The sequence below is a fragment of the Elephantulus edwardii genome, unplaced genomic scaffold, assembly GCF_000299155.1.
Source record: "Elephantulus edwardii isolate Elephantulus edwardi_28Jun2011 unplaced genomic scaffold, EleEdw1.0 scaffold00126, whole genome shotgun sequence".
NCBI classification, from domain to species: domain Eukaryota; kingdom Metazoa; phylum Chordata; class Mammalia; order Macroscelidea; family Macroscelididae; genus Elephantulus; species Elephantulus edwardii.
The window spans coordinates 8,485,313-8,506,935 of NW_006399876.1; the positions used below are offsets into that span (position 1 = coordinate 8,485,313).

The 21,623-nt window shown below is 53.0% G+C and overlaps 2 protein-coding genes across 6 annotated transcripts in view; both read right to left on the reverse strand.

The window, feature by feature from the left end:
- Positions 1–4,411, reverse strand: part of DPP3 (dipeptidyl-peptidase 3) — a 21,658-nt gene extending 17,247 nt beyond the window's left edge. Inside the window, exons 1-2 of one of the 2 annotated variants that reach the window (XM_006893285.1) lie at positions 4,361–4,382; positions 3,102–3,376 (exon numbers count right to left, since the gene is read on the reverse strand). In XM_006893285.1, coding sequence (XP_006893347.1) covers positions 3,102–3,371 — 270 coding nt within the window. In that variant the 5' untranslated portion in view covers positions 3,372–3,376; positions 4,361–4,382. Of the gene's footprint in view, positions 1–3,101; positions 3,377–4,360 lie in introns of both variants that reach the window. The other variant, XM_006893284.1, reaches the window with a different exon arrangement.
- A 6,368-nt stretch (positions 4,412–10,779) lies between these two features.
- Positions 10,780–20,914, reverse strand: PELI3 (pellino E3 ubiquitin protein ligase family member 3). 4 transcript variants are annotated; one of them, XM_006893286.1, is made up of 8 exons: positions 20,763–20,914; positions 19,324–19,476; positions 18,730–18,801; positions 16,037–16,166; positions 15,144–15,245; positions 13,882–14,076; positions 13,259–13,447; positions 10,780–11,563 (listed from the first exon to the last, which is right to left on the reverse strand). In XM_006893286.1, the coding sequence occupies exons 2-8, from the start codon at positions 19,473–19,475 to the stop codon at positions 10,994–10,996; spliced, it is 1,410 nt and encodes a 469-aa protein (XP_006893348.1). In that variant the 5' UTR covers position 19,476; positions 20,763–20,914; the 3' UTR covers positions 10,780–10,993. The 4 variants fall into 4 exon arrangements, with proteins under 4 accessions (XP_006893348.1, XP_006893349.1, XP_006893351.1 ...); XM_006893287.1 differs by lacking the exon at positions 18,730–18,801; XM_006893289.1 differs by lacking the exons at positions 18,730–18,801; positions 19,324–19,476.
- Positions 20,915–21,623: the final 709 nt, after the last annotated feature.

Below are 21,623 nucleotides of genomic sequence, written 5' to 3' on the forward strand. Positions count from 1 at the left end.
CCACCACCTGGAGTCACCTCCCTGCCACCTGGGGCCTCCTGTCCACCACCTGGAGTCACCTCCCTGCCACCTGGGGCCTCCTGTCCACTACCTGGAGTCACCTCTCTGCCACCAGGGTCCTCCTATCCACCACCTGGAATCACCTCCCCGTCACCTGTTGCCATTCCAGCCAGCCTCCAGCAAGGCCTCATTGAAACACCACCTCCTTTTCCAGAACCTTCATTTTGCTCCGCCCACAACTTGCCCAGCAGCAGACAGCTGAAGTTTCACATGTTTAAGCTGGAAGGAACCTTGGCCGTCCACGCCAGAGCTTTTACTGACCTCAAGTCTATTATCTCTTCCTCTGCTAATAAGACCTCAGTCTTCCTGTTGAGAAGGCATTCTGCTCTGTTCCAGGAGTGGTCAGACAACCTGGCTTGGCCAGCCAAGAAACTGCTTCCCCTGGCTGACTCAGGGCTACGTATGATGAGGTTCAATCTGGTCAATATAAACCTCTGTTTTATACGAGCCACCATCAACCCGGGAGCCCTGTGGTGTAGACGAAACGGCCTTCATCTAGTTCATCAGTTTTCATTTCCACCACATGGCTGGGCGCGAATATGCAATACAGGTGGGCAAAGGACTCCCAGCGGGATTGGCTAGTTTTGCCATCCCACCAAGCTCAAATTGAGCATTTAAGCAGCAGAAGATGGGAATTTTACAATAGCAGAGAAGCAGCAGAGAATGTGGCTCGTCCTGGGGGCCAGAGATTCCTGCAAACCTCGGCCCAGGACCTAGATGAGGGGACAGCAGCAGCAACGCCAGAGAACCAGAAACCTTTATGAGACAAGAGCTGACCGGACGGCTGCCTCCCCGGAGCCAGAGCCAGGGGCCTTGGGCCAGGCTTGCGGAAGAACCAGGAGAAGACGCCGTAACTGGCAGGACTAAGAGAGCTTTGTAACATTGACCTCCTAAAGCTGTGAGGCCGAGGTAACGAACTCGCGAGCATGCCGGAAAAGCTCCTGAATGAAGAACTCGATCCTGCTTCCATCCTGAACTGGAAGCTGTTTACTTCCCTAAGAAACTCCTTAGCTGTGAGTCTGGTTCTGGTGTTCTGTGTGGTCACGACAGTTGAGGCCCCAGTGAGTGCTGGGTGCAAGAGTGCTGGGGGGCAGGGGCGGGAAAACTGGTGTGAAAATCAGTAGAAGCAGGTGCAAGAGCGTGAGGGACATGTCTGACCTCATGGAAACCGGCTTTGTACTGTGTATTGTTGATGGGGACAGTTCTGCCACTCAGCTGTCACTTTTTTTATAAGACCCAGAGGTTTATAATAGAAATGAGTGAAGAAAACAAAATAGAGGAATGAAGATTATATCTTGAGGGTATCACAGAACCCCTGGATCCAACCATGCCTGAAGCCTCTTCTACCTCTCAGTTTTTCAGTCACATGATAAAGAAATATTGACTCAAATAAGCCCATTTGAGCTAGGTTTCTGTAACTTTAAATGAGAGAACCTGGGGGGAAAAAAACCCTGCGTAGCAGGGTTTTTATTCATAAGCACTTTCCCCAACATTAGCTCTTTTAATGGGGAAATCAATGTTTAGAATGGAGCCCTGGAGACACAATAGGTTAAGTACTGATCTTCTAAACAAAAGGTCAGTTGTTTGAACCCACCAGCCACTGCATGGGGGAAAGATGTGGCAATGTGCTTCATTATGATTTACAGTCCAGGAAACGTGGTGGACGAGGTAATGTTTCATGGGGGTGATAACATGAGGGAGAAGCGGGGTGGGGTGGTGGTAAAGGCCTAAAGAGGGGGAAGTAGTTCCCCCAAATTCAAAGGAAGAATAAATCCAGATCAGCAATCCAATCCTTTGATTTGATATGCAGAAAATCCAAGCCCTATTGTCAAATGGTCTTGGTAGGAATATCACTTGGTGACTCTTTAAAGGAAGATGCCTTAACAGCATCCATCAATGGTGAAGGGACAGAGCCTTCAGCCCAGCACGTCTGCTTCTAGAAACAGATCTCCCTCACATGCATACACAACTATGGTCCCTGGGCACTAACTGTCAGAAACAATGGGGACGATCCAAGTTCAACAACAAAGAAAAGATTTAAGCTGACCATAACACACGCTGCTGTGGAGTCCCTAGCCAGTAAGACAAGAGAAAAGCGGATCTGGAAATAAGTCACAGTATTCAAATGAGGCAGAGGTACGAGAGCACGACTCAAGGAACAATGCATGTGTGCAGGGACCTGGAGAGACGGGCAGCACACACGGGGCTTGCGCTCCTGCACCCAACACTCTGCAGTGTCCCTGGGGATGGGCACTGAGAATGGCCCTTCCCAGCGTTCCCTCTTACATCTTTCTGTATTTCCCCTTTGCTCAACACTGCTCTCACTGTCAGTTATATTCACGACTCACCCGGTTACCAGACCCATGAACAGAAACCAGGGAACACACCACACAACACGGGAGAGGACGCCCTGGTCTGTTACTCCATTTTTCCGATTCCGACCCACACTCCCATTCCCTGTCTTCTCTGACTCTCCTCAGCACGGAGCTGCGTCCTTCTCTCACTGCCCTTGTTCCCCTGTCACTCTCAGCAGGTGCCTGGAATGAAACACCTGCTCAGTGTGGGTCACCACAACCCTGGGAGGGACAGACTACCCTTGTGTACATTTTATGGATGAGAAAACTGAGGCTCTGGAGGGGGAAGTTCCTATAACTTTTGGGTTAATCCTGAGCCTCGGTTACTCAGCAGGTAGGAGAGTCAGGAGAGAGGGAGCTTGCTTTTTTATTATTATTATTAATTTCAATGAAAATTTACAGAGATTGGATTTCCATTCATTCATTGTTGTACTTTCCTCCCCCCACCACACCAGTACACTTTTCTCTTTGAAAAGTAAAAGTAAAATTTTTTCATTGTTTTACAATCCTCCCACCCAAGTCCACTCCACTATGGAGCCTTCGTTCTGGACTCCGGTCATGACAATAATACCTACTCACATATCTCTTTTAAACAAACAGTTTTCTCAGGAGAGAGGGAGCTTTAAGCCCTTCATCAATGTCCCTCCTCTTCCCAAAGCCTGACTCATGTGGCATGGGGCAACTGACCTGATACTCCTCCTCCGTGAGGCCTTCCGCCAGGGCGTGCTGGCGCAGCTGGTCAGGGTCCTGGGCACGGAAGAGGCGGCTGAGCAGGGCGTAGATGTAGGGAGCCTCGGGGGAGGTCTGCAGCAGCACAGCCAGGCCTCCATACCAGGCGGCCCTCGACAGGTGATGGGCATAGATGCGCTCTGTGGGTGACAGCAGGCGGAAGGCCTCGCGGCAGTCCAAGCTAGACACACCGATGTCATTGGGCAGGATGTACTGGGTGTCCGCCATGGGCCCTGCTGAGAATCGTCACCATCATCACAGGCACTAACAGCACTCGCATGACTCCTCCCCAAAGCGCAGTGAGGCAGGGACTGTAACTGTGCCCATTCACCAGAAGTGCCAACTGAGGCCTGGAGGAAGGCAGGTGGCTTGCACAAGGAGATTAAAAAAAATACACTAGGGGCCACTTGTACTAAAGATGGGGAAACCGAGACCCAAGGAGCTAGGGGCTTTGCCTCCCCACAGTGGGAACGGCTAGTAGAAACTGCCCACGGTCCTGCTTTTGATTCCCCAGCTGCTCCTCTGACCTCTTGTCCTTTTTGACCAGAATTCTCCTAGTTTCTTCAACACTGTCCCCAAGGCCGCTCACAGGGCAGAGTCCCAAGCCATCAGCGGGAAGGCTCAGGTTCCAATCTTGGCTCAACCCCAAACCCCTAAGTCAAGTCAAGGGCTTCACTTTTCTGCATCTCTGTTTCCTCCTCGCTAGGTGAGCAAATCAGATGAGGTACTCTGTCCGCCTCACTGCTCCCAGCGCCCATCCCACCTCCTCCAAATACCTTTGCCCCAGCCCTCCAGCCTCCTGTCCTCAGCCAGGAGGCCAGAGAACCACAGATGTTCACAACTGGGAGGAAGCCCATTTTACAGATGGGGAACCTGAGGCTTAGAGAGGTCTTGTAACTCACCGAAGGTCACACAGCCCCAAGGTGGCTAGCGATCTCCTAACTCAGGGTTAGGAAATCTAACTCTTCTTCCCTTGTAGAGAAGGAGATTCAAGCCGCCTCTGCCCTCTTCCCGGCTCCGCCCCAACAGCTCGACCTGAGGTTGGAAAGGGGGCGTTAACCCTTTGCTGCTCAGAGCCTTCCTGCACCTCGGAACCGCAATACTTTCGGGGAAAGGCCTTGGGGAGGGCAGAAAAGAAATAGTCTTTGCTCGATCCAGGCTCAATCCCCGTTCTCTGGGAACAACACTGATCACTAAACCCACGCTCCATGCCTCACCTGCAGCAGCTGGTCGGTTCGCAAACTCACTTCCTGCTTCCGGCTCCCCCATTCATTGGGGCTCAGCGAGCCCCGTCCCCATCGGCCAATGGCCGGGCCTCGGGGCTCCGATGGGCGTAGGCTCCAGCCAATGGGTGCACGGGATCCCCGGCCAGGCCGCTGCCGGGTCGCGCGCGATTGGCCTTTGTGCTCAGGCCGCAGGGGCCGAAGCCTCCAGGTCACGTGGGTGACCGCGGCCTGGTCGGGGCCCTGGCTATACCTGGGCAGGGCAGGTGTGGGAATCACACACATAGTTCTCACCTTGCTCTCCTTGGGGCTGCAGCACCCCAGAATCTCTTGGCCTCAGTTTTGTAACCTGCATAATGGGAGTAAAGTGTTTGCTCTGCCTCGCCAGGTTCCAGGAGTGGAGCTGCTTCTGGCGAGAAAGCTCAGATTGAGGCTGAAATGACCCAGGCAGCTGGCCACAGATGGACACGCTCCGACTCGCCATGGGGGAGAGGGGCCGCCAAGGCAGTTTCCTTAGGAGAGGAAGGCAGGATCCCAGCAGTTTAAAGTGTTTCCCTGGTGAAAAAGACTGGAACCCTCAAGCTGTGCAGAGCTGAACCAGCTACTCAGATATCTAAACGCGGCTTTGAGTTTATCGGCTAATCTGGAGCAAACAGATTAGTTCACTAGTTCAGAGACTATTCATTACAAATTAGTACACACAAGGAAACGTGCTCCCGTCTTGCTGCCTGGGCAATCCTTGTCCCCCCACCTTCCGTTTAAGAGGTCAGCCTTGGTGGGAAGCAGTCACGTGTCACCAGCAGCCAGGCAGAGCCACTGGGGGTGGAATCAGGCACCAGTGGTGTACCGAGGGTGCGACACTTCACCTTCTGAGGCTTGCCACTATCAGCAGGAAGATCTGGCTACTAAATATGTCCCCTCTGAGGGTGCTTGCAGACTTGAGGTTTTGCCTATTCAGTGCTGCCCCCTAGAGTTGTGCAAAGGCAGGGTGATGGAGTCTGAAAGCCAGGGTACCCTCCGATCATACTTTTGCCAGGCTTGTGTGTCTTGGCCCAGGACAGCCTGTCCCCTCCCTCACCAGGGCTAGTTTCTCATTGACCAAGGTGCCCAGAAGTGAGGCACATGCATGGAGCATAGTGCTGTTTGTCATTCTTTGGGGAGATTGATAAATTAGCCTGTATCCTCAGGAAAGTCGCCTTTTCTTTTCTGTGCCTTCACTTTCCGTCATCTTTAAAATGGGGATAAAGTCTGACTTGGGCAAATGAGCCCTTGGTGGTGCAGTGCTGTCCACTGCCACCAGGGGGCAGAAAGGACAATGATTTCTAAATTTCTGAAGCCTCCAACTTGCATGTTTATGGTTACAACTTAAATGGATGTTTCCTGAGAGTGTATTTAATCTAGTGACAACCCCAAGTTCTTTAAGGGAAAACAGAGCAGAGGAAAGTTCTTAGGCTTCCCGAAGGCCACGAGGGCCAGTGAGAAAGAGGAGGACTCTCAATGACATGGGTTGACACAGTGACCGTAACAGTGGGTTCAAACAAAGCAGCAGTTCTAAAGATGGTGTAGACGGTATTTCATGCTCTCATACACAGGGTCACTATGAGTCTGGGTTGACTTGTTAACACCTAACAGTGAGAAGGCCACACAGCACATCTTCATGTTCTTAGGCATCCCTGTACTGGCCTAGCCCCATCCAGCTCTTCCACCCAGTCCCTTCTCTCTACCCGGTACATGTACACATTATCACAGGGAGGAGTTTACTCGCTGGATTCATGGGAATAGAGAAGCGGCACAAGAGAAGGTAAAATGATTCCTGTTGCCATCAAACAGATTCCGTTTCTGGCATCTTTCCATGCTGCCACAATGGTGCGCATGAACGTCCTGGCTGACGCTCTCAAGACCATCAGCAATTCCAAGAAGAGAGGCAAGCTCCAGGTTCTTATCAGGCCGCACTCCAAAGTCATAGTTCAGTTCCTAACAGTGACGATGAAACATGGCTACATTGGTGAATTTGAAATCGTTGATGATCACAGAGGAAGGAAAACTGTTGTCAACCTCACAGGCAGGGTAAACCTTGAGTGATCAGCCCCAGATTTGATGTGCAATTCAAAGATCTAGAGGAGAGGCAGAGTCCTCTGCTCCCCGCCCCGTCAGTTTGGTTTCACTGTGCTGACAACCTCAGCTGGCATCACAGACCACGAGGAACCAAGACAGAAACACACAGAAGGAAAAATCCAAGGATTCTTTTTCTAGGCATGTAACACACAGTGTGAATAAAATGCCTTGAAAGAAAAAAGACCCAACACAGATTCATACTCACAGCCGCCCCAGAAGCCAGAGAAGAACTGGCCTGTAGTAATTCTGAGGCTCTGTTAACTTCACTTCGGGCATATTTTCAGGAAGATCTAGAAAGATAGAGGACTGGAGAAAGAGGAAGACCCTCAGCGAGATGCACTGGCAAAGTGACTACCACAATGTGCTGTAGTATGACAGAAATCGTGAGGATGGTGCAGGATAGGACAGGGTTCATATTGTTCATAGGGTCGCTAGGAGTCCTAGTTGAATTGACAATACCTCCAACAACAACAATCTTTACAAGAGTCACCTTTACCATTGTGCCTCCTACTGTCTACCATGGAGCTCTGGTGACCTCGTGGTAAGGAGCTACACTGTCAACCCGAAAGTATGTGGTTCAAATCCACCAGACACTCTGTGGGAGAAAGATGGGCAATCTCCTGCGTGATTTACTGCCTCTGAAAACCCACTGGAGGGTCAGCTATGAGTTGGTTCCAATTCAATGGTACATAACAGCAATGTCTACTATGCTCGGAAGCTCTGATGGCTTCCTGGATAAGAAGCTGTGCTGCCCAACCCAAGTGCCCATCAACAAACGAATGGCTAGAGAAGCTGTGGTATAGTCACACAATGGAATATTACGATGCATTGAAAAGCAAGGAACTCATGAAATATACAAAATGGGTGACCTTGGTAGATGTTATGCTGAGTGAAATATCTCAGTCACAAAAGGACAAATACTGCATAGTGCCACTGTTGTAAAGCAGGACTGACATTGGATTTGTGGGGGAAACTAAGAGGGGATAAATAATGTATACTGCATTGAAATAGATGAGGGAGATAACTGTTTAGAAGGAATATAGGATTATGTACTATTGTCATGACAAGAGTCCAGAATGAAAGCTGCATAGTGGAATGAACTGGGGAGGGGGGGGAGGAGGAAGATTGTATAACAATGAAATAAATTTTTTTCTTTTTCAAAGAGAAAAGTGAACTGGGGGGTGGGCAGGGAGGAAAGTGTGTAACAATGAATGAATGGAAATCCAAAAATTTTCATTAAAACAAATAACAATTTCTGGAAAAAAAATCTGTGCTGCCAACTCAGGGAGACGTGGTTAAAATCCATCAGCTGCGCTCATGCCATTTACCACCTCATGCCATTTACAACCTACAGGAGCCTCAGCGATGAGTTGACTCCAACCCAATGGCACATAACAACTAAGCTAGAGATAGGGGAGCCTGGTGGCACAGTGTGTAACATCTTGGGTTTCTACTTAAAAGTTGGCAGTTCAAGTCCAACAGTTTCTCCCTCTGAAGGAGAAAGATACTCCTGAAGTAAAGATTTACAGTCTCAAAAAAAATCCAGTGGAAGGTTGCTATGAGAATCAACTCACTGGCAGAGGGATGTTAGAAGAGTTCTAGTAGGCTGCTGATGGAAAAGGTTGGTGGTTTGAGCCTCCTACCAGCACTGTGAAGAAAGACCTTGGGGTTTATTCTTATAAAACAGTGGTGGTTAATGTTGCTATGTGCCATGGGGTCAAGTATATAGGGACCTTATGAACAACAGATCGGGAACCCTGTCCTATCCTGCGCCGTCCTCATCAACCGTGGCATACTTGAACTGTAGCTGCAGTCACTATGCCAATCCATCCATCTCATCGAGAGTCTTCCTCTTTTTCACCGATCCTCTACCTTTTCAAACAAAAGATCCTTCCCCTCCTAACATGTCCAAAGTGTCTGAGATGACGCTTCACCATCCTTACCTCTAAGCAGCATTCTAGTTGCATTTTCTCAAGGACGTATCTACTGCTCTTTTTGCAGTCCCTGAGATATTCAGCATGCTACTCCAACACAACTCAAAGGCATGCATTTTTCTGTCATCCTTAATCATTTTCCAGCTCTCAGATGCATAGCAAGTGACTGGAAAAGAGCCATGGACTAAGCCAGGTGCACCTTAGTCTTTAAACTGACATCATTGCTCCTTACACTTTGGAGAGGTCCTTGGCAGCAGACTTTTCCAATGCAATACTTTCTTTTTTTTATTTCTTGACTGCCTAGGAAGTCTGCCCTAAGAAATCCCAAATGCTGTTCTACTCTGCTCTATGGATTGTTATGAGTCAGAACAAACTCACTGATGGCTTTTTTGGTTTTGTTTATCTTTAGATAAGCAGTTTGCCAGGCCTTTCTTTCATGAAGTCATTGGACCAGTTCAAACTGACAATCTTTAGCTTGGCAGCCTCCTTAACAAATTCTTTGTGCCACCCAGGTCGCAAGGTCAGGATTATAATTTCCATTTAGCTGCTGAAGAAGTTGAAGCTCTGAGAGTGGAGCTCACCAGACCCCACCCCCACCTCAGAACTCTCCCAGGACCCTCTGTCAAGGCCTCTGACCTCTTGGTCTGAGTCTCCTTGCTGGACGTGGGATCTGAATGTTCCAGAGCAAGCAGCTGGAGAGGGTTGATTGCCTCGTGTTTGTGTTTGGCTTCCCGTGAGCTGTGAAAAGTCCCACATCCTCCCCTGCTGGGTTCCCCCACTGTGGCCAGATACTCCTGCAGCAGGTCATCCCTCTCATGACCTGCAGTAACCTCCCTCCTAACAGCAGCCCTCATCAGCTGTGTGGCTGTGGATAAGACCCCTCCCGGGACCCTATGCTCCCCAAGGTTCTGGCAGCTATTTCTCAAGGGATGATGTCCCTTTCTCAAGGTCAGCACTGTGCCCGGAACTTGGCCTCAGGTTTTCAGCCTTTTAGAACCCAGGCAACCTGTCTCCCTTCCTGGTTGGTTTTCCCTAGATGGTTCAGGGTAAGCCCAGAACATCCTGAACTTGACCCCTGGCTCACAGAGAGAAGCGACAAGAACTAGGACCCAGTTTGGGGCCCAGTCCAACCTTGCTCTCCATACACCACAAAGCTCTCTAGTTCTCCAACATTCTCCCTGCTCACCTGTACTCTCCTCTCGCTCCTCCCTCATTCTGGAAAAGCCTCCACCAAGCCTTGGCTCAGGCCCCAGTGCCTCCCCAGTGCTCCCTCACCTCCCTAGTGCTCCCTCCTCAAAGCATGTGCCTGGGGCACTTGTGGTCAACAAGGAGGCAATGATCTCACAGCACCCCACAGGGGGCCGGGCACTGAGAAGGTGGTGGCCACAGAGCCATCCTCTAGGTCCCGACCAGGTCAGTCTCTGAACCTGCCCAGAGCCCCACTCACATCCAAGGCAGCCAGGCTCTGAGGCCAGTCGGGCCACTTTCTAACCGTGTGTGACTTGAACCAGGTACTCAGACCACACTCCCCAGGTTACTGGACTGGGTGACAGTGACAAAGCCTCAGAGAAGCAGAGCTGTGCCTGATGAGTGCTCAATGAATGTCATTGTTTTACCAATAGCACAGTGCGGGGCACAAGGCAGGCGTTCATTCGGTCCTGGTAGCCCTTGTGTTACAGCCAAGGCTCTGAAAACACATGTGTTTCCTCCTCCCTTGGCCCACTCCTGGCTGTCCACAACACGTGGTCAGTGTTCTCCCTCCAGCATTGTTCCCAGCAGCACTGCCCACCTCTGGTCCAGCCCCCTCTCTGCCCACCTGCCACCTAGGGCTCTGGCCATTCCCATTCTCCTGCATGCAGTTCCCTGCTTTCTCTCCCTGAGCCTGTTCAGGCCTCTCCCTCCTGCCCAGAGCATGAAGTGCACCTTGTGGGCCAGGAGGGTCCTGCCTCAGCCATGGAGGCTGGGTCACTGTCCCCTCCCTCACTTCCTCCACCCCCCCACACTTCAGCCCCTGGCACTTCTGGTTAGAGCCCAGAGGAAACAGTGCTGGCACCTGGTCAGGCCTCCCCAGGCTGTGGACTCCGCCAGGCAGGGAACCGGGTCTCATTGTCTCTGTGGCGTCCAGCCCACAGCGGGTCTCGGCACACGCACTGGTTACTGGCCGGGGCTGGAGGCATTGCACGCATGCAGGACACGCGGGCACTGGGCGGCAGGGGTTACACAGGAACCCAGGGCAGCAGCAGGAGAGAGCGTCTGAGCTGGGGTGGCGGGCTCGGGGTAGGCCAGCCGGAGCTGGGGTCAGGGGTCCCTGGGCCCCTTCACTCCCCAGGGACACAGTGTAGGCGGCATGAGGGGGGCTGCCCTCATCAGTCCAGGTCTGAGCTGGTGCTGAGCCCCCGCTGTCTGACTCAGGTAGGGATTTCAGGGACCCGTTGAGGGGAGGGGCGCAGCACATCCAGCACGTCCATTGGGGTGGCTTTTGGCCAGCGGTCAGGTCCCACATGCAGAGCTCCTCTGGGCTGCAGGAAGTGGGTGCCCTGGGTGGGCAGCAGACGCAGCAGCAGGAGGTCCAGGGCACCTAGTCCAGCGGACCCTGGAAAATGAGGCGGACGCAGCCATGCTCGCCGGTCAGCCAGGCCCCACAGAAGGGGCAGGCGGCGTGGAACGCGTGGGTGCCATGGGGCAGTGGGGTCTGGGCCCAGTAGCGGGCAGTCTTCTCGGAGCAAACGTGGCCGCAGGGTGCAAAGGCATGGCTGGGTGGCCCGGGGTCTAGGCAGAGGCCAGCTTCCTGGCCGAGCCACAGAGGCACATAGGGCCCCACGAGGCGGCAGAGGGGACACTCCCGCTCCTGAGGGCCCCGTTCCCTCCGGCAGCCCCAGCCGTGGTAGCCATGGACGTGGCCGCAGCGGACGTAGACCCAAGGCTGCTGCTTGTCAGGGGCTGTGCGGCCCCGGGCCGGGCTGGGGAAGGCCAGGGTGCTGAGGCCCACGGGGCACTGGGGCCTGGCTGCATTGGCCTCCTGCCGCTGGGCCTCCAGCTGCTTCAGCGTGGGCGCCCGGAGCAGCCCAGCCGGTGTGCGCCACAGCAGCGTGGCCCCGCACAGGTCGATGAGCGAGCCGTCCTGCAGCACGTTGGACTCGTTCTCCACCTGCCGGGGCAGCAAACGAACTTACTGCCTAGCTGCAGACCTCATCCACCCCAGCCTCCTGTCCAGCCCCAGAACCACCCTGCAGAGCTTGCCCTGGCGGGCAGGCTGCGCGGAGGAGCAGCGAGCACTGGGTGGTCCCGGGGCAGAGCCAGATAAGCCCCCTCAGCACCCACAGACCCTGACCCTCACTCTCAGCAGGACACAGGCCTGGGTTTCCTCGACTGGATCACAAGGTGTGCTTCACAAGAGATTGTCTAAAACAGATCCCCAAACTTTTCCCAAATGTTCTTGTTGTTGTTAGGTGCCATCGAGTTGTAGACAACTCATAGCGACCCTATGAACAGGAGACCTGAGCACTGTTCTAGAGTTTTCGGAGGCAAGTCATTTCGGAAGTGGATGCCACTCCTGCTTCCAAGCTTGTTTCAACCGGGGAACACCACCAAACACTGTCTACCATAGGTAACCATTATCGTATTTACACATCAGTATCACAGTGTTTAGCACCATAGCAACCACGAGTTATCTCTGTACAGCAATGCACAGACAAGTGCTATACCACCTAGAAGACTGTTTCACACACACAAAAAAAACCCAATTTGAACCAGGCCTGACTGCCCCTGCCACTGTGCCAATACCGACTCAGCAATTCCCCAGACTGTAAATCTTTGTAGAAGGACACTGCCCACCTTACTCACTCTGGCAACAGGTGGATTTGAACCTCTGACCTTTAGGTTTGCATCCCAACATGTTATGTATTATGGCAACAGAGCACCTTCCCTATTGGCAGAAGGGCAAATTCCTCTACTTAGAAAAGTGGAGCTTTGGCCCAGAGCAGCTATGCCAGGGTGGTGGTTAAAAGCTAGGGTTTGAGGGACAGAATGGCTGTGTTTGAATCTTGGCCCTGGTTTAGTAATTTATTTCCCACTCTGTGTCTTCATTTCCTTACCCTCAAGACAGAGACCACATCCGGGTCTGCACTGGTTCTCGTGAGGAGGAAATGATGAGCACTTGTAAGCTCTAGGTACTCTGCCCAGTACAGAGGGCTCAACAAGTGTATGCTGATGTAGCATTTACAGGCATAAGTTTTAAAAAGAACCTTTTCCCAGATCTCCCAGTGGAGATGACACTCTAGAAAGATAGCTAGTTATATGTCCCAAGGTTCGGAACCCACTGTCTTTCTGTCTGGAGGACCCTCTTGACAGGTGAGGCCAAGTGACTACGGACAAGCTGTTGGCCCTTTCGAGAACTCTGTCAGCTCCTAACTCAATCCTCTGCACCATCTGTGTTAGGATGACTCCAAGGGTTCCTTCTTGCTGGGAGAGGATGATGAAGATGATCTATTTGAATGGGACAGGCCCCTGCAAACTATAAACTGTAGCTCACACCCAGGCCAAGTGTCACCCTCATAAGAGGGTGTGATTTTTTCCCCCCACACCACCAACATCCTAGAAGTCTCTTGATGCTGCAAGGTATGACTGTTAGCTTATGTCACCTCACCTGTGGACCTCTAACGGCAAGTGACTGCACTTGGGGACACTGCATTGGTTCTGTCTGTGGCAAGGGGCATGTGACAAGAAGTCCAGAGTTATCTTGGCAGGAAGACTGGGATGATGGCCTGGCTTGGGCAAGAGGCCAGCCAGTTGGGGAGGGTGGGGATTTGGAGCTCTCTAGCAGAGTCTAGGTCGGGTCACCTACCAGCTTTCCCCGCTGCTGGGCCGAGCGGCTGTCCCGCAGTGTGTACACGTTCCCGCAGACAGAGATCTCCCGCCAGACCCCTGGGGCCGAGTCCTCAGAGAAGCCACCAGCCGGGTGCATCACCAGAACCCCATTGGTGGTCAGGCCGTCCATCAGGCCATCTGGTGTCCGCCACTTAGCAGCCCGCTCCTGAGACCACCAGAGAAAAACAAACCAAACCACCAATTGCTGCCAATTCCATTCTGCCTCATGGTGGCCTCATGTGGTCTGTAATCTTTATAGAAGTAGATTGCCAGGCCTTTCTTCCACGGCACTGTTAGATGGGTTCACCATTTCAGCTACCCAGGGACCATGTGTGGGGTCAAATCACACGTCCTGCACTGACTCCAGGGGGTTGTTGGAATTTCCCCTGGGAAACATTCCATGGGACCTTCAGGGTCAGAGGTGGCCTGGAGAATACTGAGTTTGGAGCTGCTCTGGGCAAGTGGTCAACCTCTGAGCTTCACTAGCTCATCTGTAAAATTGGGCTGCTAACCGTACCATGATGGTGCCTCCTCTGGGTTGACTTGTCACCCCAGCGTGCTGTACCCCTGTCCCAGCCCACCCCAGCCTGGCTCACTCACTCCAAGAAAGATGTTGCTGGAGGCGTCGAAGCCAGCGGCATAGATGCGGGCAGTGTAGGGCGGCCGTCGGTCACAGAGGATGCGGCAGGCGTAGCGGGAGATGGTGCTCTGCGGGGAAGGGCCCTCCCCGGTCCCTCCTCCGGGGGATGTGTCTGTCACCACAAAGTCAATCATATTCTCGGTGGAGCGGCCGATCTGTGAGGGGGTGGCACAGGGGTTAGAGATGCCCAGGTGGCTCACCTTTGATGAGGGTGCCAGGAGAGGACAGTACCACCCCACTTCTGGGGCCTCTGGGACCTGTGAGCCAGGGCCTGGGGCTCCTCCTCCTCCAGCTCCCCCACAGCTTTGGGCCTAGGCAAAGGGGAGCACCATACTCAATTGATAACACGCCAATTTGTTGTTAGAACAGAGAAAGGAAGGTCAAGGCTTCAAAACCCAGGCCCCCACCTGCTGGTGCAGGCATCCCAATCATGGCATCCCTTCTCTGCCCCGAGGCTGTGCGTCTCAGCAAGAAGAAACTGACTCTCCTCCTTGAGAGCAGCTGGTGGGTTCAAACTACCGACCATGCCATTAGGAACACAATGCTTAGCGTGCTACAGCTGGGTATTCTTAAATATTTGTGCACTAAGTGAATTTTCTGCAAGTATTTATTGCATGTTAACTGTTTTGCGTAAAGTATCTTATGTAATCTCCCCGAGAGCTCCATTAGGGAATTCTGGTGGTGCAGTCCACAGCGAGTCGCACTGTGAACCCAAGGGCTTCGCGTCTCCAGCGGGTGGTCTGCTCTGTGGGCAAAGGTGGGCAATTGTCTCCCTTTAAGACTTAAAGAGTCCACCTCATGGATGGTTGCGATGGGTCCTCGACAGCAGTGAGAATGAGTGAATGAGTCAACCAACCATTCCATGCGGTGGGTACTATTATTGGTCCCATTTTACAGCTGAGAAAACTGAGATCCAGAGAGGTTAGGAACTCTTGCCCCCGTCAACCAGGCAGCAAGTGCCGGAGCCGGCTCTGAACCCAGACAGTACAGCCCAGAAGTCCACACTCAACCACTGAGCTGTGCGGCCCCCTGCAGGCTGGGAGGCTGGCAGTGTGCTGAGTCTTGATGTGGTCATGAACTTGCTGCCTCACTCTGGAGTCAACAGGCCTCCCTGGGACACCATGAAGAGCACTCAGCTACGAAGCACCTTCCCTGAGGTTTTCGGTCCTCTAGTCCCCACCTGGACACCTGAAAGGCCGCATGGCCCTGCGGCAGCACGTACCTGGAACATGTCCGTGTCACTGTCATGCGTGTACTCCACTATGACCGAGTGGCTCCGGGACAGTGTGTACGAGATGCTGTGCTGGCCGCGGTTACTCAGTGCCTGGGGGAGAGAAAGAAGGTCCTTGCTAGGGTGTGTGACCAGGAGGAGCCAGCAGCCGGGCCCACGGGGAGGGACCACCCTCTGCAAAGTGTACTGTACAGCAGACACCTCGCCCAAGTGATGTCCTTTCATCCCGACGGCCAGCCCTCAGAGCTGATGTGGATATCCCACGTAACAACGAAGGGGCGTGCAGCTCAGACAGGAGAAGAAATGGGCCTAAAGCCACACAGCTGGAAGATATTCTGAACCAAATCCTCTGACACCAAAGGCTCTTGCCAGTACTATGTGACAGCCACATTCCCCCAACCTGCAGCCGTGCACTCAGATCAATGACCCGACTGGGCTTGAGTGTTTCGAGATTGTGAGGCTGGCGTGGGATAGGACAGTGTTCACATCAGTTGTTCTTTGGGTCGCTATGAGTCACACTAGTCTCGAAGGCACCTAACAACAACAATAACAAGACAGAGTAGAACTGCCCATAGTGTTCCCAAGGCTGCAAATCTTTACAGAAGCCGACTGCTGCCTCCTCCTCCTGAAGAGCAGCTGGTGGATTAGAACCACTGCCTCTGAGGTTAGCAGCTGCCTCTGAAATGATGCTGCTCATTTCTGTCCGACGTGCAGGGACTGGTGGTCAAGAAGCTTTAAGAAGGCAGTCAGGCGTGGTGGGGAGGACGCACTTCACAGACTAACGGCCTGGGCACACACTGTCCCTGGAAGCCCCACAGGATGACGGCGCTGACACTTGGCTCGCCTTCCTGGTGGGGTCTGGTCTGCGGGGACGCACTGCTTGCCTTGGAGACGAGCGGAGTGGAGACGTGGTGCATGACATCTGGCTTCACCCCATTGGCATGTGGCCGGCGGCTCAGGGCCAGGCGACTCCGCCGGCGACCTTTGTCCCCACTTGCCAGACATCCATTGTAGCTGTGGAGGTGAGGGGTTAAGAAGGAAGGCGTGAGGGAAAGGAGAGAAAAAGAGAGAGAATGAGTCCATGGTGAGGCTTGGAGGGAACTCACAAGTGGGCAGATCCTCCTATAACCCTCCTATAACAAAGCCCTGAGCCCTCAAACTAGAAGACCCAGCAATGCCACCTGGTGCATGTGGGGAGTGGGGGCAAAGCACCTCCAAAACCTTCAGTCAAGTACCCACATGCTTCCTGAACATCTAGGCCATGCCTGGTGCAGAGTGGGGTGCTGGGCAGAGATGCTTCATGCCCTGTGATCCAGAGGAGCCCCAGGCCCTGAATCACTGACCCCAGAAGCCCAGCTGGGAGCTCAGAGGTACAGAGAGGGACAGTCCCTGACTTCTCGAGGAGCCTGACCACTGCCTGCATGGTCCCAGCACAAGCTCACAATGCCCCGGACCAGAGAGGGGAGCACCAGGTCTGAATACCTGGAAAGGATCCGAGAAAAGTTACTCACAGCATCACAAGTGCTGCTAGAAACCAAACCGAAGGACAAAATCCACTGCTGTCCACTCCTTCCATATATATATATACACATACACATAATGTATACAAACACTCATACACATAATATACCCGCACACACACACATCACGTATCTACCCCACATCATATATCCATGCAGACGTCATGTACACACACACACACACATCATATATCCACCCACATCATATATCCACCCACATCATATATCCACCCACATTGTATATCCACCCACATCATAAATCCTCCCATACATGGCATATCCACACACATATCATATATCCACCCACATCATAAATCCACCCACATAGTATATCCACACCCACATCATATACACATGCCTACTCATCTTATATCCACCCACACACATTATTTATCCACTCACACATCATATATCCACACACATATATATCCATGCACACATCCTATATATACACACATATTGTATATCCACCCACACATCATATATACATGCCCACACATCATATATCCACCCACACATCATATATCCTCCCACATCACATATCCACCCACATCATATATCCTCCTATACATCATATATCCACACTCACATCATATATCCTCCCATACATCATATATCCACACACATCATATATCCACCCACATTGTATATCCACACTCCCACATCATATATCCACTCCAACATCATATATCCACACACATATATATCCATGCACACATCTGACATATACACACCCATCATATATCCACCCACACATCATATATCCACCCACACATCATATATCCACACACATCATATATCCACACACATCATATATCCATACACACATTGTATCTACACACCTGCACATCATATATGCACCCACACACATTGTGTATCCCCACACACGTAGTGTATCCACCCACATGAATCACATATCCACATGTACATCATGTACCCACCCACACATGGTATATCCACACACATCATATACGCACACACCAAATCTTCATGTTCATTCCTAGCTCTTTCAAGAGTGATGGTGAGGGGGAGGAAAGGTAGGGTTTTGGGGCTCAGTGTCACCATATGTCTCACGAGATCTATGCACCATCCTGTCAGACAAGTGCTTTTCTTTTATGAAAAAGGACCATTTTTCATATTATTATATATATTAAAAATTGTATATTATTATTCATATTCATTTTATGAATGAGGATCATCAAGGCTCAGGGAGGTAAGCAGACTTATTTGCCTGAAGCCTGAGTAATAAGTTAAACAGTTCAGACCTCAGCTTGGGTCTGCCCAACCCTCTTAACCTCTCCTACAAAGGAAAAGACTCACCCTGAGCGAAGGGCCCCAGGCTGGTGGAGTTCAGTGAGACCTGGGAACAAACCCGCTGGGGAAGTGATGGTGGGGAAGGAATGGCCTGGAAGGCTGGTGGAAAAGCCAGGACCACCGGCCTGAGGGATCTGCTTCATTCTGTGAGCAGTGGGGAGCCATAGGTTTTAGGGAAGAGGGGTGGTGGGGTGAACAGCTGCCAAATACAGAATGTGTGAATCAGTCTCCCAGTGAAGTACAGATTCCCTGGCTCCAGCCTCAGGAAGACTGACTCCACAGGTCTGGGGTGGGCCTGGCAATGAGCATTTTCAATGAGTCCTCTAGACAACTTTGAGGCAGAGTTAGTGTGGGGCCTGATAGTGTGCAGAGGACATATGTCCACCAAGAGGACCTCAGGTTGACAGTCCCCCTCAGTGGCCTCGTGCTCCTTGGGAGAGCAAGCCCATTCTTTGGGACCCCAAGGATCTACTTCTCTAATGAGCTCTCAGAGAGGGGATCACTTTTGCCCTGGTGAGCTCGTCACAGGTGTAGGGGGAAGGTCTTGAAGAGGACAGTTGGGAACACAGGGTCAGGACTCAATGACTGGGAAGGGAGGGGGTCTGGCCAGCCACCCAGTCACGTGATTCCATCTCTCCTCAATTTTCTCACCTGCAGTGTGAGGGTCAGCTGTGATTCTGTAAAAGTGCACTAGACCTAAAGTTAGGAGAGGCCTGGGTCCAAATCCCAGCCCTGCCACTTACCAGCTGTGTGCCCTTGGACCAGTCACTTCCCCTCTCTGAGCCTCGGTTTCCTCACCTCCTTCCTCACAGCATCTTTGTGAAGATTGAAATGAAATAGTGTCCATGAAAGGGCTTGGCACAGGCCTGCCTCACAGAACCTGGGATCCGTGCCAGGCGCTGCCTATGTACTTTCCACCTCACTCCTTCCTGCCTGTCTTCTGACAACCCTCTGAGCCCGAGACGGGCATTCTCAACAACATCATCATCATCATCATCCCTCTGGTCAAAACTGAGGCCCAGGGAAGTTTGGCAACTTGCAGAGGCAGGATTTGAACCAGAGTTCTCCCCGCACCACACACAGTAGGTGCTCTATGAAAGGCAGCCCATGTGGTTTTCCTTTCTCATCTGACAAGACACATGGGTGGGCAGCACTTATCTCAGTAACTTATGGAAAATGAGAAGGTGAACAGCTCTGAGGCGAGGCGGGCCAAGTGGACTGCAGATCTTGATCTTGCAAGAAGCGGGGGACCGCAGCTCTGTGGGAGAGCGGGGGGGCTCCTACTGGCTGCCCTGGGGGTACATGACGACCTAGCCTGCTGGCACAGGGACACTCACCCCAGGACGATGAGTTCACCATACTTGATGGCTTCCTCACCCGGCTGTGCACCTTCACCCGGAGACGAGAGGACACAGGAGCCCTTGCTCCCAGGGTGCCGGAGGCCTGAAGGTCGGGGGGACCCCACTTCAGGGTTTCCTTCCAGCACCATTCTGGGCAGAGTGGGAGAGGAGAAGGAACTTTACAGTCTCACCCCTACACCAAAAACCTGTTGCCAAAGATTCCACTAGCAGGCCGTGTCATTCTTCCCCCATGGTGCATCAAGTGGGTTAGTAGGCAACTGTTTAACCATTGAGCCACCAAAGCACCTCAGTCCTAAAGAGGTTGTTGTCAAAGAGTAGATTCACAGCGACCTTGTAGGACACAGTCTAACTGCCCTAGCGAGTTTCTCAGGCTGCCATCTTTACAGAAGTGGATCACCACGGCTTCCTCCTGTGGAGTGGCTGGTGGATTCAAACCACTAACCTCTTAGTTGGTAGCTGAGCTTCTCTTCTCCCCCACCCCCGCTCTGTCTCAGCTCTGGGCCAGGTAGGCAAAGGCCAAGTGACCTTTCACCACCTTTGTTGCTATAGCAACTGCTTCACCTCTGTCTCCAGGAAACTTCCAGGGTTGCAGGGATACCAGGGAGGGAAGCTGTGGGACAGCTCAAGGAGGGGTCATGCCATCAGAAGGTGAGAATACTTGGAGGGGACAAGGGGTCCCTCAACTTGTCCAGAGGTTGCTTTTTGGCTAAGACTCAAATCTGAGGTGTGATTGGAAAGGGGCTCTGCAGGAGTTGGAGGCCCTCACCCCTCCTCTCAGACTCCGATCTGAGATTCAGGTTTCAGCACTAGGCCCTCAGAGGTCCCCCCACCCCTGCACTGACGCTGTGGGCCAGGCCTCTTGGACTGCCTTTCAATGACTGTCTGTCTGTCTCTCAATGACTCTCTGTCCTCCCAGACACTATCCTTCTCGCCAGATCTCTCCCCACTCACCTCCCCATTTCTGCCTGTCTGCCAGCCTCCTCCTTCACATCCGTCTGCCTCAGTCTCCCCATTTCTCCTCGCCCTGCTGGCAGGCCTCCAGTCTCCTCCCGGGGGAGCCCCCTCCCTTCCGCAGGTGTCTGTCTGCGGTCCCCGGGCCTCCAGGGGCCTGTGGGGCGGAGTTCCCCACTCGGGCTCGGTTGCAGCACAACCTCCTCTGCAGGAAGCCTGTTTGGACCCCTCCTTTGGCACAGGAGGAGCCACCCGGGCAGGCCCGCGCCCTGCGCCCTGGGCGCACAGGCCGGCTCAGCGTCTACGCAGATGCCCAACCGAGGGCCCGCCACACACCCGGGCGCCTGGACCCGCAACCTGGCCGCGGCTGTCCCGAACGGCGCGGATCCCCCAACAAGCAGACGACCCCAGCCACAGAGCCTGCCGCCGTGGCCCCGCAAACACGCCCCCCGCGCCCGCCTCACCTCGCCTTGCTCCTGCCCCGCTCGCGCAGGGCCCTCCCCGCCTCGCCCCTGCTCAGCCGGGGCTGCTGCGGCGGGATGGGCCCTGCCCACGGCGGCTCCGCGTTGCCTCGTCACGGGGACACCCGGGGCCGGGGAGGGGGCGAGAGCCAGCCGCTCCGCCCCGCCCACTGCCACCAGACCCCGCCCAACAAGCCCCGCCTCAAGGGAGACCCCGCCCCTGCGGCTAAGCAGGTTGCCGGAGCACCGCCCGCTGGCAGAGGCCACGCCCCAAAGTGGTTACCGCCCCCGGCTCCTCCTGATAAGCCCCGCCCCACCGTGTCCGAGGGAGGGTTCCCTCTTGCAGGCTTTGGAAAATGTTAGAGGAGGTGGAGGAGGGATGTGTGGCGGTGGCCTTACAGGCATGTCTTCTGGACAGGTCAACCACTCACTTTCTCAGTGCGTCCTAGATGTTCAGCGACATTCTCCTCAACACACACATACATACACACACACACACACATACACACACATACACACACACACACACACACACACCCTTTGTGGAGAGCTTCCCTTGGTGAAAAGCCAAGCCTGTGCTCTGTACTTTGAGCTAATTAAACCCTTTAATCCCCGCGTGGCGGTGACATAACCACCCATTTTACAGATGAGAAAACAGATATACAAAATAACATGTTTGTAATTATTCTGTTAGGATAGGCCCCAGAAGGAATCTCAGTTTTGTGACTCCAGAGTTTCACCTCCTAATTTCTGTACCTTTATGACCAGGATTAATTGATTGTACTTTGTCCTTATAACTGAGTGTAGCTGGATAGGAGGAGCAAGGAGTACAGGGCAGAATCAGTGTCTCTTGTCTACTGGGGA

What these genes read in the sequence shown, in the direction of transcription:
- PELI3 (XM_006893286.1), bottom strand. Translation starts at nt 19,475, where the DNA reads ATGGTGCTGGAAGGAAACCCTGAAGTGGGGTCCCCCCGACCTTCAGGC. An exon ending in GGTGAACTCATCGTCCTGGG is followed by an intron (nt 18,802 to 19,323) that starts GTGAGTGTCCCT and finishes ATCTTCACAAAG; the next exon opens with ATGCTGTGAGGAAGGAGGTG. An exon ending in GTGACACGGACATGTTCCAG is followed by an intron (nt 14,077 to 15,143) that starts GTACGTGCTGCC and finishes ACCCCCTCACAG; the next exon opens with ATCGGCCGCTCCACCGAGAA.